The sequence below is a fragment of the Gorilla gorilla genome, chromosome 2 (assembly GCF_029281585.2).
Source record: "Gorilla gorilla gorilla isolate KB3781 chromosome 2, NHGRI_mGorGor1-v2.1_pri, whole genome shotgun sequence".
Lineage (NCBI taxonomy): Eukaryota > Metazoa > Chordata > Mammalia > Primates > Hominidae > Gorilla > Gorilla gorilla.
This window is the reverse complement of record NC_086017.1, coordinates 204,389,713-204,405,990: the sequence shown is the minus strand read 5'-3', so window position 1 is coordinate 204,405,990 and position 16,278 is coordinate 204,389,713. Positions and strand designations below refer to the sequence as shown.

The following is a 16,278-nucleotide window of genomic DNA, read 5'->3' as shown; positions in this document are numbered from 1 at the left end:
TTCCTGATTGCTGGTGAGACTAGACACTTTTTTGTTGTCTAATGGTGTTTTGCATTTTCATTTTATATTAAGGGCCTCTTTATATTCATCATATATGTGAAAAAGTTTTACTTTTTAGTCTATTTCTCTAGACTTTGACTTTAGCTGTGGATGAACATTTATATAGAGTCAAATATATTTCTGTTTTCCTTTATGGTTTATTGTTTTGCTTATAAGAACTCCCCTTCCAAAGTTAGGTAATACCTGTTTTCTAATACTTGTAATTTGCTTATTTAAAAATCCTTACTGGAATTTAAACATTCAGGTTCCATATCTTAACAGAATCCCTACATTCCTTTGTTCAAAACAGTGGCTAATATGGGAACTTTAGACTTGGTGGCAGTATTGCAAAAGATTTCTTTAAAAAACAGAAAAGGAATTAGAGGACAAACACTAATCTCATTAGCAGCCAGTATTTACTAATAAAAGGGTACCTAACCCAACCTGTAAAGCACCTTGTAACACTCCACAAAATGAGCCAGTTTCCTGAAACTGTATATTTGCAATTTAAATCACAAGTCCTCATTCATCAACATCTGTTTAGCACTTTACAGTTTACAATAGGAGCCCACATTCACAATGTATGTGTTTGTATGGGACATGGCAAATTATGAAATAAAACATACATGATTTTTATAGCCTCCTACCACCTGAGAGGGAGGGACAGGGGCAATCCAGGAGGTGAAGGGACTTATTCACACTCACTCAGTAACAGTGGCCATAGACCTTAGCCCCAGGTTTTCTGATTCCAAGTCAAGTACTGCATACACACTGTCCCATTGAGCACAATCTCAAAGTGACTCATGAATTTCCTTGCAGCAGTAAGATTTGGGGAAGGGCTTTGGCAGGATTGAAAGAAGGAGCATCTACTGCTATCTCCAAATCATTCTGTTGAGCTACATTGAAGTTCATTATTTCACTGAATTAAAGACTTAGGTAAACAAACACAGGCTTTGGAAAATTGTAAGAGAGTAAGTGTTTGCAGGAGTAGAATAAGATGTTTTTCTGCATCTACTGGGGCCCCAAATCATGCCACACAAAGAAAGCTTACCTTTCCTAAGCCAAGAAACCCTCCCGCTTCAGTCCCTTTCTAACAAGTTTGGTGCAGGCATGAGTGCAAACCTTGGTACTCAACTGTATTTGCATTGAACTGTATGTGCATACAGTATTGCTGAGCTCCACGGGTGGCTGCTAGAAATAGCATTGGGAGTATCTGGCCCACAGTGCTTTGCCTTCAGTCGTGACAGAGCCAAGCTCAAGAGGCACCTGAGTTAATACCCTCATTACTCATCTCTAGAGGAAATCCAGCCACAACAAACACAAGGGCACATAGCAACAGATGCTGAATAATAACGATATGCAAATTCATCTTGGAAACTGATCCTGGTCCTGCTGAACAGGGACAGAAGAAACTAAAGGTGGCCTAATGAAAATCAGGCAACGAGCTTTGCAGTCATGGCAAGCATTGCAGGGTTTGCCTTCTCCTAGCTAGTTGGTTGCCATAGAAACCCGTGTTTGTAGATTTTTCTGAGTGCATTAACTCAAAGAAGAGCCTAACATTATCCCACTCCAGTGTTGTTGGGAGAAGTAGAATAATTTGGTTCTAATAAATACATATTTGATAAGGGCCTACTATGTGATAGGCTCTAGAGGAATCCACAGATGCATAATGTACATGGTGCCTTTCTTCTCTCTACTGCCTGACTCACGAGGGAGGCCTGACAAGACAGCAGATAGCTATAATGGAATGTGATCAGTACACTCACACAGGTGGAGAGAGCAGAACAATGAATTCTTCCTGAGAATTGTAGGGACTTGCAGAGTGGAGGTGACATTTGAGTAGGCCTTTATGTGAAGGATTAGAAATAGTTTGCTAGTAGAAAACCGGAGTGGACATCCTAGGGACTAGCTTGAGCAGAGGCCTGGAAGCATGACAGGTTACACAGAATGCTAAGTCTAATAAACCAATCCAGCTCTACAGCATAATGAGTTTTGAGAACTACAGTCAAGTATTATTAACTCATACTTCACCACTTCCAAATGTGTTGATTATCATCCTCTTATGCTAAGCTGAATTTGGCATTATCTAAACGAGTTTCTAAGCAAAAAAAAAAAAAAGAAATCTAGAGGAAGGATTTTTATCTTCTTAAAGAAAAAAATGCTATTTTTAAGCACTAGTAGAACATATTCCTCAACAGAAAAGCTTTTAGAGTCAGATGAACCTAGGTTTGATTTACCTAGTAAGTAAATGATGGTGAAAAGATTACTTTAACATTTTTCAACCCCTTTTTTTTTGGTTTTTACATGTATGTTGGAGATATCATTTTCATCATAGAATTATTTTGAGAATTAAAAAAATTAAATACTGTTGTTCAAGTGCCTACAACAATGCCTGGCACATAATAACTGCTTCATGTTTTAAACTATTTACAAATAATAAAGATTTGAGCCATTTTATATACCATGTGTATTTCTTCTATGATGCCTTGCAGGTTTTAAATAAATCTCTGACATGCAAAATAAATCAATGTCATATCATTTTAGAGCTTGAATGTATAACTTGAAAGTGATCCAATTCAATGTTGTCTGTTTACAGAGAAAACGACTAAATTCTAAGGCACAATTTCTTACATACTCACATTACCTGACTGATTAGGGGGTATGCCTGACCTACAACTCAGAAATCCTGGCTGACTCCAGGGTTCTTTGCCCACAGAACCACAGCTGACTTTCCCACTATTACACATCATTAAAATGCATGCCCCAACAGTTAAGCCTCAGGAATTCACCTTAGAGCAATGAATATGTACTAAACAGTACCATCGCTTCTTCCACTCAATTGATCCAAATTACCAAAGTTTAACTTTTCATGCAAAACTGAAGTATATCATAAATTTTTCCATATAAATATTAACGCTGGGTTCATTATGTTTTCTTAAGGGGAAAGTTGCATAATTATGTGTAATGCTTGTCTTAGCCTGGTGACATTTGTAACATTAAATATCACCAACAGAACAGATCAAAACAATTTAACAGCTAAAAGAAAAAAAGTTTTACATTTGAATTAGGTTAAGGTGAATTAAGTATTGCTGACAGTATTCAAACCCACTTCCAGTTAGAGGCATCCAAGTCACTGACATCCAAACAGGAAGAGGCAGTACCTTCCAGGGCTGGCCCAGCATGGAACTTTCTCTCGCTGATGTTGCCCCAACAGTCAGTCTGGGGAACTGTATGGATGAAATCATCTCTCACCTCTGCCTTTCTGTCCCCTGTGTTATCCTATAAGATGCTTTCTCCACTTCTCCGGGCTCCTTCCATTTTCTCCACTTTTCACAGAGTCCTAACTCAATAAACTATCTCAAGCAAGTCTTTCCAGTTAACGTGCTCTCACAACTGTTTTTCCAACAACTTTCTTATGAATCACTAACACTCACGAGCTCTTAGCATAGTATTGAGTACTACACAGAGGGCTCTATAAGAATAAAATACCTTAAAACTTAACCCTATCATATTCTGTTATAATCTCCCCTTTCTGATGAGCAGAAAGGAGTTAAACAGGCTAAATAACTCATAAGCAGTAGCACAAGATTGACGACTTAACAGCATAACTCCCATCTGCAGACTTAACCAATATGAAAATCCACAGTTCAGAAAGGAGAGGATGGCTGTCCCACATGCAATCAAAACACAACCCAAACATTCACAGACACTTACAAGCAGAAAGCCACTTACAGAGAGCATTTAGCTTTGTTGTTTTACAGACAGGGAGACAGAGGCATAGAGAGGGAAGTAACCTGCTCACAGTCTCATTCTTCCTCATTCTGATTGTGCATCTTCAAGAAATGTAGCTTTGGTTTGTTAAAGTGAACTAAATATGGCCTGAGAAGGACTCTGTACTTCTATATTTGAGTCCTTGTGGACCAACCTTAACCTAACTTAATAGACAAGATTGAAAACCTAACTTATGCGTCTGTTACAATACCTGAGTCTTGGCCAATCTTCAGCGACTCATACAGCAGCCATACTTCCACCACTCATACACTGCTGAGTTCTCAAACTGTTCAAATAAGGCAAACACCAACCTGTAACCAATCCAGCTGTTTCTGTACCTCACTTCCGAGTTCTGTAGTCATTTCCCTTCTTTGTTCTATAAATTTATTCTGACCATCAGGCATCCCTGGAGTCTCTCTGAATCTGCTGTGATTCTGGTGGCTGCCTGATATGCGAATCGCTTTTTTTTTCTTCCTCAATTAAACTCCCATTAAATTTAATTTGTCTAAAGTTTCTTTTAACAGGTTCCTTGGCTTAGGTCCTTGAGGCAGTGGCTGTGCATTATTTTTTCTTGGGAGTGAGATAGCATTAAACTAATAAGCATATTTGCTGCTGCACATAGGGGGTCAGGTGAGGTAGGGGTTGGAGCAAGGAAGCTGAAGCATCAAAAGAAGTTGAGTCCTTTGCCCAGAGTCCCTTTAGCTGTGACAGCTGGCCTGGTATTTACTGTAATGAGATCATGTGGTTTTCAGAATATGAACTATCTAATGTTTAAATGTTACCTTTTAATTGGTAGCAATCGGTTAAGCTGCATAACCTCGTGGAGGACCACAACAAAGTCCAGGTTACAATCATTGTAAAAGACAAAGGTAAGTGATGTGTTAGGCTGTCTTCAGCATCTTAATATTTCAGGGGGGAATTGGTCTCATTTGTCCTTAATTATTAGTCAAGGAGAAATAATCTTTTCAGATTGAACCCAGAACTGGGATGAGGGTGAGGCAAAGAAGCCCTCTAAGATAGAAAATTTAAAGAGGCAAGATCATGCCAGTGCTGACCCCACAGCTGCAGGTCCCTGAGAACAAGGGCCTCATTAAATTTTGGACACTGGACATCTTGCTTGCCTTACCCTCACCCAAGCCCTCATTCCATCATTCTTACCCAATGTCTGGGTTCCTTCAAATTCCCTCTCCCCTTCACATGTCACTCATTTGAATAACACTGGGTAAACCTTCTTAAGGTTCCTTTATTTCCCAGTCTAACTATCCCAAACAGACCCTGCATCACACAATTTGAACTGCCATCTGGAACCCAGGCCTGAATGGGGCTTTTAGATAGCTGTCTGGACACTTGGCATCTGTTCTGAGCTAGTCAGAGGTGGAGTGGCTGTGGCTTTTTGCAAGGAGCGAGGAGCTGCACCCTGGGACAGCAGAAGTTATTTGGGCAATTTAAGTAAGGCCTTAATCCAAGAAGACAAAGTGTACCACAGGAATCAGAAACCCGGACGAGAGCAAACAGCAGGAAGCTGCACTTCTGCTTTGCCCAGTGCCCTTGTGTATCTGCTGTGGGCAAAGCACACCAGGTACTAGGATCAAGATGGGATCTATTGCTTAGCTAATCCTTTTCTGAGTCCCAGGAACCAATTTCCTAATCCTGATTCTTTCGGAATTTTCAATTGACTAAAAAGGGGCTTCAACAGTTGAACAGGTAGGGTAGCTCTTGGCCAATAGGTTAATAAGGATTCTTAGTTGCCTTCATTCTTAAGTAAAAAGAGGAAAAGGTCAGCTATTCATGGAAACTTTGCTTTGGTGTAGGTTTGGAAGAGCTGGAATCCCGTCTCTTGGTTCCCGGAGACATTCTTATTCTTCCAGGAAAATTTTCATTGCCATGTGATGCTGTTTTGATTGATGGAAGCTGCGTGGTGAATGAAGGCATGCTTACAGGTAGGCAGTTGTCATGGAGCTTCCTCTTCCCTGTCTGACATCTAATCAGATCAACATATCCTTACCTACCTTATACCAGACCCTTGCTAAGATATTCAGAGATAGGTGAGGGAGACACAGCCAGCCTTTGCATTTATATGGAGACACAATATACACAAACAGGAAATGTTTAACAATATAAGAATTAAGTCACAATAAATGTGAAATGAAAACAAATGTTTAATATGACATGTGATTAATTGACCAATTAGTGGGGTGAATAGGGCGCTTTGGGTTCAGAGGAGGATGAGAGCACTACACAGTTTGAAGCACAATCTCTTCATAAACATGAGAATGGTTTATACACATGTACAAAAGAGATACAACCTTAAAAACCATGACTCCCACAATTGGAAGGCCATAGAGGTTTTATCCAACCCTGTACTCTGTAGATAGAAAACTACTGAGGCCAAGGTTTCACAGGAAAGGAGTTTGAGTTGAACCTTCGGGCAAAGATGATCACACAGTTCTGTTCTTTAGATTTATATTCCTGTTGATCTCACTGAGCAGAAACTAATCTTCTAGTTATAGTTCAGGCAGTCCTAGTTCTCATTTGTACTTTGTTAAGTCTACTTGAATTTGTGTAATTAGTAAGATACTACTTATAAAATATTCTTTAGGCAAAAAATTAAAACACACAGCACATTGTAATGAGAGAAGAGACTATACAGCAACACAGAAATAGAAACTTTGTCTTTCATGCTTACAGACTGTTTAGTTTTTCTGTTTCCAAATGGTATAAAGACAGAGAAAATGTTTCAACATGACCTAAATGTAGGGAAAGTTCATTATCTATCCCTAAATTGTTCAACACAAGCAGATTTTACATTAAAATGGGTCTGCTTAATTCAAAATTGAGACAAGAAAATGCAGTAAACATAAATATGTTCAGTATAATTACAAAATACTCCTTTAATGTGTTGAAATGTGTCCTATAATGATAGTGATGAGGATTTGCATACTGATCATATCTTTTACCCAGAATGTTGCCATAGTATCCGACCTGTAAACCTCAAGCCCAAGGAAAACTGTCCTTCTCATTCAAGCACAACAGCTGCCTCACACCTCCCAGCAGCCTGACAGTGAAGAATGACTTCTCTCATTGGTAACAGAGAGTGTGGCAGTGAGCAGACATGGGGAGGGAACACAGAAAGTCTCACTGCCCTTGGGCTGCCCTCTCTCCTTTCACTGTAGCGGGTGTACAGAACTTGCCTTGATTCCCAGGAAAACTCAGAGAGTTCCAGAGGAATAGAAATGACAAACAATGCTGCCTTTCAACAAATGTGCAAAATGGCTCCAAATAACCTTAAATGACAAGTGGCTTCTAGTTTCCCTGTTTGGAAAAATGAAATCATCAGCACTAATATCTGTGTAACTTAAGTACCGATAGAGGCCAGTTTCAGAGACAGACACATGAAGAAAAATACATCATTTCTTTTTTGTTAACTTCTTCAGAAAGATCTAAATCCCAGTATGGTCTAAATACTTTATTGCACAGCCTACATAGATCCTCCCACTCATGTACATATTTGTGGAAAGGATCTTGATTAAACAGAGGATTAAGGTAAGATTCCTGAAACTGCAAATATATTCCTAGGGAATTTGTCCACAAATATGATTTGGGTATTTCTTCCCTATGTACGAAATGGTCCTTTGCATAGATAGAAGTCTTTATTTATGTAAGAATAAAAATATCAAATATTCCTAGCATCTCTATAGCAACTTACATTTTATAAATAACTTTTATATCTCACTCCATCATGGTATAAAACAAATTAGACTAGGAGCTGTTAGAATACCGATTTACAAATGAGAGTGAGGTAAAAAGACCAGAGCTGCTCAGCTAGCAAGTGAAAGGATCAGAATTGGAGGTGGCATTTGCTCCCAAATATAAAGGACTATAGGCATGAGAAAGATAATTCTAAGCTGGGAAAAGCTGCTGACTTCATCTTCCTGCCTCATCACCTTTTTCTCCCTACTTGGTATTCCCATCAATAGTATCCACTTTCTGGTAAGCTCTTCTCCTCCTGCTCTCCTTAGCCTTATGCTATTGTCATAAATTCAGCTGTGCAAGAAGTTTAACTTTATTTTCTAACTACACTTAATTTTTAGGTCGGTTCCAAATTTTGCCATCCTTAAAAGTGTCCAGTGTGAATATCTGAGTCAGACAGTTGTCCCCATCAGTTAGGTGGTCTTCCTCACCCTTGTCTGACTGTCCTAAGATGTGCAAGACATCAGGGAGAGGGGTCTGATTGAGGGCAGCTCTTCTTCCTGCTGCTCCCACTCCACTCTGAGCTGTCTGAGGCCTATTTACCTGGACAGGGCGGCAGATCCTGGTGCTGTTCGCGCTGTTTCCACAACCTTGTTGCATGTTCCCGTGTTCTACTGTGGTGCACGCCTCTTCTCTCAGGGACACACCACATCTAAGTCCCGTTGGATTCTCTTCCAACTCCCAGTACGAGGACTTTCATTTAGCTAGAAATGCAGTAGAGGAAAGGCGTGGTGAGCAGAAAAACTTTGTTCTTACTCTCAGATAGTCTCTCAATCCATGATCAAACTCATGAAGGACTTAAAAAACTCAAAAGCCAGTGATCAACTCCCCCGTCCTCCTCTTCTGCTGTCTTTCCTGAAACAATAATCAACTTCAAGATCTAGCTTCTCTCAAATGGGAGGAATCTGGAGACAAAAGGGAATATCATTTGGGAGGGGGGGAAATCTGTTAATTTAGAAATTATCTCTTGGCACTATAGCTTTTTTTCTTAGTTCTCATATGTATTAGGCATTGTGCTAACATTTTACATATACTATTTCATTCAACCTGCAACTCTATTAGAGTGGGCAAATCTGAGGCCCAGAAAGGGTAACTAATTTGCCTAAGGTCACACAGCTTAGAAGTGGCACAGCTGAGATTTGGATTTGTTTGTGAATTCACTCATTCTACAGATATTTATTAGCCCCTACTATGGAGCAGGAACTCTGCAGGTGACATAGCAGTGAACAAGGCAGATCAGATTTCTGCCCTTGTGGAGCTGATATTCTAGTGACAGAGACAGAAAACGTGAAAGTATACAAATGACACAAATTTTCAACAGTTATAAGTTATATGAAGAAAACAGAAGACATCTATTGTCTTAATAAATAAATTTAATGCCTTAAATACAGGCATTTTGTCCCCAGAACCTAGGCTTGTAATCAGTGTTTCCTCATTCTCTTAGGGATAATTATGGCGAAGAGGGGTGGCATGCACTCTGCCGCAATCCCCTTCCCTCTTCTTCTCTTCCTTAAGCTGCTGATGTATTTGAGATGTGTGTGGGGCGAGAGTGCAGTGACCTGAGTAGGACATGCAGGGATTTTCCTAAGTGATGATCTCACATCGATATCCTGTCAGACAAGCTTATCATCAGTTGATAGGTCAGATCTTTTTCTCTCTTCCTTTGATCCTTTCGTCCTCTCTTTTTATCATCCTCCTTCTCCCTTTCCTTTTACTTATTTATTTATTCATCCATTTATTCAATAAAAGCTCAGAAATGCCTACCATGTGCCAGGTACTGTGTTGCGTATTGGTGTCACCAAGTTAAATGAGAAATGGTCTCTGGTCTCAAAACATTTACAGTCTAATGGTTCCAGAACTATAAATTAAAAGGACTTGGAATTTCAAACACTGTCACCATGAGGAGGCATCTTGATCCTTGTGGACAAGGGAGAGAACCTCCACTTGACAGCACAGGGAGCCAAATGTACAGTTGATGATGAGCAATGATGGTTCTTTCCTCTAAAACTCTCTTCAGCTGCCTTGGACCCCACATCTTTTGTAGATGAATCATCCTTTCTTGGGCTCCCCAGAAAGGCCAAAACATGAGGCTTCTTATTAATATGCAAATAGCATAAAAGAGACTTGAAAACCATCTCTCTGTAAAATCATCTGACTATTATCTCTGGAACAAATTATCTGCAAATGACTTCCATTACTGATTGATCAATACATGACTGCCTCCAGTTTCATTGGTTTTGTGTGCAGAAAACAGTTTACTGATGTTAGCCTAAGTATATATTGTGGATTAATATTCTGTGATTCAAAAGCAAAAAAAAAAGGCAATGATCTCTAAGTATTTGCCTCTTACAAAGGCTGATTTCAAAACAATATAGTACCATAATTTGGAGATTTGTCAAAACATTCTAACCCTTCTATGAAGCCATAGAATGCAATTGATACATCCACACAATGGATGAATATCATAATTGTTTTAAAGAAAATGGCATAGGGAACAACACTTGCCTAAAAGAATTTCTTGAAAAATATTCAAGATTGCTAATAACAATTTTATAGCTTCTTACACCTTAGCATGTAAAAATACATCACAGCAGAAAATGAGTTTTGAAAAACCAATCATAGAGAAACTTGGGCATTTTTATTTAATTCATCTGCGCATTTGAAAAAACTATGTGTTTTCAATATACCAGAATCTCTGGGACACATTTAAAGCAGTGTGTAGAGGGAAATTTATAGCACTAAATGCCCACAAAAGAAAGCAGGAAAGATCTAAAATTGACACCCTAACATCACAATTAAAAGAACTACAGAAGCAAGAGCAAACGCATTCAAAAGCTAGCAGAAGGCAAGAAATAACTAAGATCAGAGCAGAACTGAAGGAAATAGAGACACAAAAAACCCTTAAAAAAATCAATGAATCCGGGAGCTGATTTTTTGAAAAGATCAACAAAATTGATAGACTGCTAGCAAGACTAATAAAGAAGAAAAGAGAGAAGAATAAAATAGATGCAATAAAAAATGATAAAGGGGATATCACCAACGATCCCACAGAAATACAAACTACCATCAGAGAATACTATAAACATCTCTATGCAAATAAACTAGAAAATCTAGAAGAAATTGATAAATTCCTCGACACATACACCCTCCCAAGACTAAACCAGGAAGAAGTTGAATCCCTGAATAGACAAATAACAGGCTCTGAAATTAAGGCAATAATTAATAGCCTACCAACGAAAAAAAGTCCAGGACCAGACGGATTCACTGCCGAATTCTACCGGAGGTACAAGGAGAAGCTGGTACCAGTCCTTCTGAAACAATTCCAATCACTAGAAAAAGAGGGAATCCTCCCTAACCCATTTTATGAGGCCAGCATCATCCTGATACCAAAGCCTGGCAGAGACACAACAAAAAAAGAGAATTTTAGACCAATATCCCTGATGAACATCGATGCAAAAATCCTCAATAAAATACTGGCAAACCGAATCCAGCAGCACATCAAAAAGCTTATCCACCATGATGAAGTCGGCTTTATCCCTGGGATGCAAGGCTGGTTCAACATATGCAAATCAATAAATGTAATCCAGCATATAAACAGAAGCAAAGACAAAACCCACATGATTATCTCAAGAGATGCAGAAAAGTCCTTCCATAAAATTCAACAGCCCTTCATGCTAAAAACTTTCAATAAATTAGGTATTGACGGGACGTATCTCAAAATAATAAGAGCTATCTGTGACAAACCCACAGCCAATATCATACTGAATGGGCAAAAACTGGAAGCATTCCCTTTGAAAACTGGCACAAGACAGGGATGCCCTCTCTCACCACTCCTATTCAACATAGTGTTGGAAGTTCTGGCCAGGGCAATCAGGCAGGAGAAAGAAATAAAGGGTACTCAATTAGATAAAGAGGAAGTAAAATTGTCCCTGTTTGCAGATGACATGATTGTATATTTAGAAAACCCCATCGTCTCAGCACAAAATCTCCTTAAGCTGATAAGCAACTTCAGCAAAGTCTCAGGATACAAAATCAATGTGCACAAATCACAAGCATTCTTATACACCAATAACAGACAAACAGAGAGCCAAATTATGAGTGAACTCCCATTCACAATTGCTTCAAAGAGAATAAAATACCTAGGAATCCAACTTACAAGGGATGTGAAGGACCTCTTCAAGGACAACTACAAACCACTGCTCAAGGAAATAAAAGAGGACACAAACAAATGGAAGAACATTCCACGCTCATGGATAGGAAGAATCAACACTGTGAAAATGGCCATACTGCCCAAGGTAATTTATAGATACAATGCCATCCCCATCAAGCTACCAATGACTTTCTACACAGAATTGGAAAAAACTACTTTAAAGTTCATATGCAACCAAAAAAAGAGCCCACATTGCCAAGACAATCCTAAGCCAAAATAATGAAGCTGGAGGCATCATGCTACCTGACTTCAAACTATACTACAAGGCTACAGTAACCAAAACAGCGTGGTACTGGTACCAAAACAGAGACATAGACCAATGGAAAAGAACAGAGCCCTCAGAAAGAATACCACACATCTACAACCATCTGATCTTTGACAAACCTGACAAAAACAAGAAATGGGGAAAGGATTCCCTATTTAATAAATGGTGCTGGGAAAACTGGCTAGCCATATGTAGAAAGCTGAAATTGGATCCCTTCCTTACACCTTATACAAAAATTAATTCAAGATGGATTAAAGACTTAAATGTTAGACCTAAAACCATAAAAACCCTAGAAGAAAACCTAGGCAATACCATTCAGGACATAGGCATGGGCAACGACTTCATGTCTAAAACACCAAAAGCAAGGGCAACAAAAGCCAAAATTGACAAATGGGATCTAATTAAACTAAAGAGCTTCTGCACAGCAAAAGAAACTACCATCAGAGTGAACAGGCAACGTAGAGAATGGGAGAAAATTTTTGCAACCTACTCATCTGACAAAGGCCTAATATCCAGAATCTACAAAGAACGCCAACAAATTTACAAGAAAAAAACAAACAACCCCATCAAAAAGTGGGCGAAGGATATGAACAGACACTTCTCCAAAGAAGACATTTATGCAGCCAACAGACACATGAAAAGATGCTCATCATCACTGGCCATCAGAGAAATGCAAATCAAAACCACAATGAGATACCATCTCACACCAGTTAGAAAGGCAATCATTAAAAAGTCAGGAAACAACAGGTGCTGGAGAGGATGTGGAGAAACAGGAACACTTTTATACTGTTGGTGGGACTGTAAACTAGTTCAACCATTGTGGAAGACAATGTGGCGATTCCTCAAGGATCTAGAACCAGAACTACCATGTGACCCAGCCATCCCATTACTGGGTATATACCCAAAGGACTATAAATCATGCTGCTATAAAGACACATGCACACGTATGTTTATTGCAGCACTATTCACAATAGCAAAGACTTGGAACCAACCCAAATGTCCATCAATGATAGAATGGATTAAGAAAATGTGGCACATATACACCATGGAATACTATGCAGCCATAAAAACGGATGAGTTCATGTCCTTTGTAGGGACATGGATGAAGCTGGAAACCATCATTCTCAGCAACTATCTCAAGGACAAAAAAACCAAACACCACACATTCTCACTCATAGGTGGGAATTGAACAGTGAGAACACTTGGACATAGGAAGGGGAACATCACACACCGGGGCCTGTCGTGGGGTGGGGGAAGTGGGGAGGGATAGCATTAGGAGACACACCTAATGTAAATTACGATTTAATGGGTGCAGCACACCAACATGGCACATGTATACATATGTAACAAACCTGCATGTTGTGCACATGTACCCTAGAATATAAAGTAGAATAAAAAAAAAGAAAAAACTGTGTGTTTTGAACCTATTACATATCACTAGGAAAATGAAGAGTATACAAATTTATATATGTCAAAGTTCTTGTTCCCAGTTATGACCTAGAAAGAGAGATGAGACCTAAATTTGTATAACTATGATTGATATAATACTATTTCCAAATTAGAAATATGACAAGTTATCTTGCTAATTGAACATTTAGTAAAAGACTGATGGAATTTTAAATTCATTCTAATACTCTTTAAATCTTGGAGCCAAAAATTATTATTAACATCTTTATTTTGTCTCTGAAATGTATCCTTTTTGAACTCTGAGCTGATTTCTTTGTACCTTAAATATTCTGTCTTATAGCCACCAGGGAAAGGAAAAAAATTGCTACCTGCAAAGAATGGGGGCCAATAAAAGGAAATGCAAGTGGCCTAGTTGAGCTGGAGCTTTTGTAGGGGAATGTCAGGCAATGATGTTTGAATCATGGTAGGCTTTGACAATCTAGCAGGAGAGTTTGGTCTTTATTCAGTAGTGGCAATGGAAAAGGCTAAGGATTTTGAGCAAAAGAATGAGATGATAAAAATGGGACTTGGATGGGCTCCATCTGAAAATGATGTGGAATAACTGCTATTTTCTCACCTTGCTCCATGAGCTTATGAGGGCAAGATTTCTGTCTCTCTTGTTCATCATATTCCTAGCACCTAGCACAGTTCCTGGAACAGAATAAGCACCTAAAATAGTTGAATGAATGGGTGAATGAATAAACAAATGAATAAATGAGTGAATGCAAAGCAAATAGTAATTACTATTCACGTGCTGGAAAGCTCCTTCATTGCCTAAAATAGTGCTGGGCTTAATGAATGCTTGGGAGAATGATTCAGTGATAATTCATCTATAATAGGCTGCTTTTAAAATTATGACAACAAACCATGCAGGCCAGGTATAGGATAGATAGGCAGATCTAATCTAAATATTTGCAATAGAATCAAGTCTACCATTGCTTGTACCACCAGCATCTCTATGAACACTCATCTGACTCATGGGATGGGCATTAAGACCGGATTAGTTGTGGTTTGTATAATTTCTTGAAACTGGCATGCACCATTTCTGACCAACTACCTGAGCTTACATAGATTCAACAAAATACAATCCTCTTTAGGAGAAAGTATACCTGTTACAAAGACACCATTGCCCCAGATGGAGAACACTATGCCTTGGAAACGTCACAGTTTGGAGGATTATAGGAAACACGTCCTTTTCTGTGGAACAGAAGTTATCCAGGTCAAGCCCTCTGGGCAGGGGCCTGTACGAGCAGTCGTTTTGCAAACAGGTTAGTGGATTCCACATTTGTAAGTTTAATTCATGCTTGAACATGGGGAGAGTTGGATTAGGGAAATTTAGTTTAGGATTATGGAGTTTGCCACATTCTGGTAGTAACAACATGCTTTTTTCCAAACAGACCCTTATTATTCTAAAGTGTCACCATTTTTAATTAAATGGTTTATTGGTAAAACCCTTCTATGTGATGAAGGGTATGTGTAGGTGAAGTAAAATTTGTCAAAGGTAAAACTATGCTCTTCTTTTTGCTTGTGACCATACGCTGCTTCTATCTCCCTTGACACCTCCTCTGAGTGATTACCAAAAAACAATTTCAGCCACTACGACTACGAGGATTTTTTCCTTTCAAAGAGTTGCTTGCTAGGCTGTATGTCAAATTCAGTAATAAAGAACTCCACCTGGGTGCCCTATAGACCAGTTAAAGCCAACGAATCTGAAACTATTCATCCTCCTGTATTGACTTTCTCTGTTAATATCATCACCATCATGCTGGTCTCTTAATACCATCTCCAACTCCTCTTGTTTCCCATACCAAATGTGGCACCAAATCTGGATGATTCTGCAAACACTTCCTGAGTCCCAGTCTTTTACATGACATGACACAATGAAGGCCTCCTACGACCTGGTCCTAGCTCTCTGTTCTAACCTCTGACCTCTGTTTCTGCCACCCGACTTATTCACAGATGCAAAATACACTTTACACTGTAATACCTGTATACTTTAGTTTGGTTTATGATTTAGTTGTTCTAGCTGATTTTTTTAAATTAAAAATATCAAATTTTTTTAAATGTTCAAACTAGTTAGCAGGCACTAGACACTAGAGCATTGCTCAGCCTGTGGCCTACATGGAAGCTCATGGTTAAAAATCATGAAAACCACCTGAAAACTTATAAAATGATTAGGTAGCAGGTTAGAGGACACTCTACTCTTTTCCTCAAAGACAGTAAAGCCATTTTTAGGAGGCCAAGTGTCCATCAAGCAGCCTTACTTGATCTATGATTATCTTTATATAGGTTACAATACAGCCAAAGGGGACTTAGTGAGATCCATCCTGTACCCCCGGCCTCTGAACTTCAAACTATACAGCGATGCCTTCAAGTTCATCGTGTTCCTGGCCTGCCTTGGTGTCATGGGTTTTTTCTATGCCTTAGGGGTATATATGTACCATGGAGTAAGTACTGGGGGTAAGGCTTTTCAATAGTATAGATTCTGCAAAGAGCTTGACCTAACTCAGAGGGTTGGTTTAGGTTACATCTTGATCCCATCATTCTATGAATCATTACTGTCCAAAAGAGCTTCTTAGACAGCGGAAATGTTCTCATGCCTAGTTTGCCCCCTGTGTTTAGGTAATACCTAAAACACTATGCAATCAGTGGGTTTCCCATGTGTTCTGGTTAGGGTCTGAAATGAAGTTAAATTTCCACTTTTACAGAGCACCTGGTACTGCATGAGATACCTACTTCCCTTTAAGCTACAGGGTGTCAGGTTTCATTTGGATGCTCCTTGTCATAGCTTGGTGGC

The 16,278-nt window shown here is 39.1% G+C and overlaps 1 protein-coding gene across 1 annotated transcript in view; it reads left to right on the top strand.

The window, feature by feature from the left end:
* ATP13A5 (ATPase 13A5) overlaps window positions 1-16,278 on the top strand; it is a 102,621-nt gene that overhangs the window by 29,174 nt on the left and 57,169 nt on the right. Inside the window, exons 8-11 of the mRNA XM_004038219.5 lie at window positions 4,607-4,679; window positions 5,622-5,750; window positions 14,579-14,749; window positions 15,771-15,928. Coding sequence (XP_004038267.5) covers window positions 4,607-4,679; window positions 5,622-5,750; window positions 14,579-14,749; window positions 15,771-15,928 — 531 coding nt within the window. The remainder of the gene's footprint in view (window positions 1-4,606; window positions 4,680-5,621; window positions 5,751-14,578; window positions 14,750-15,770; window positions 15,929-16,278) is intronic.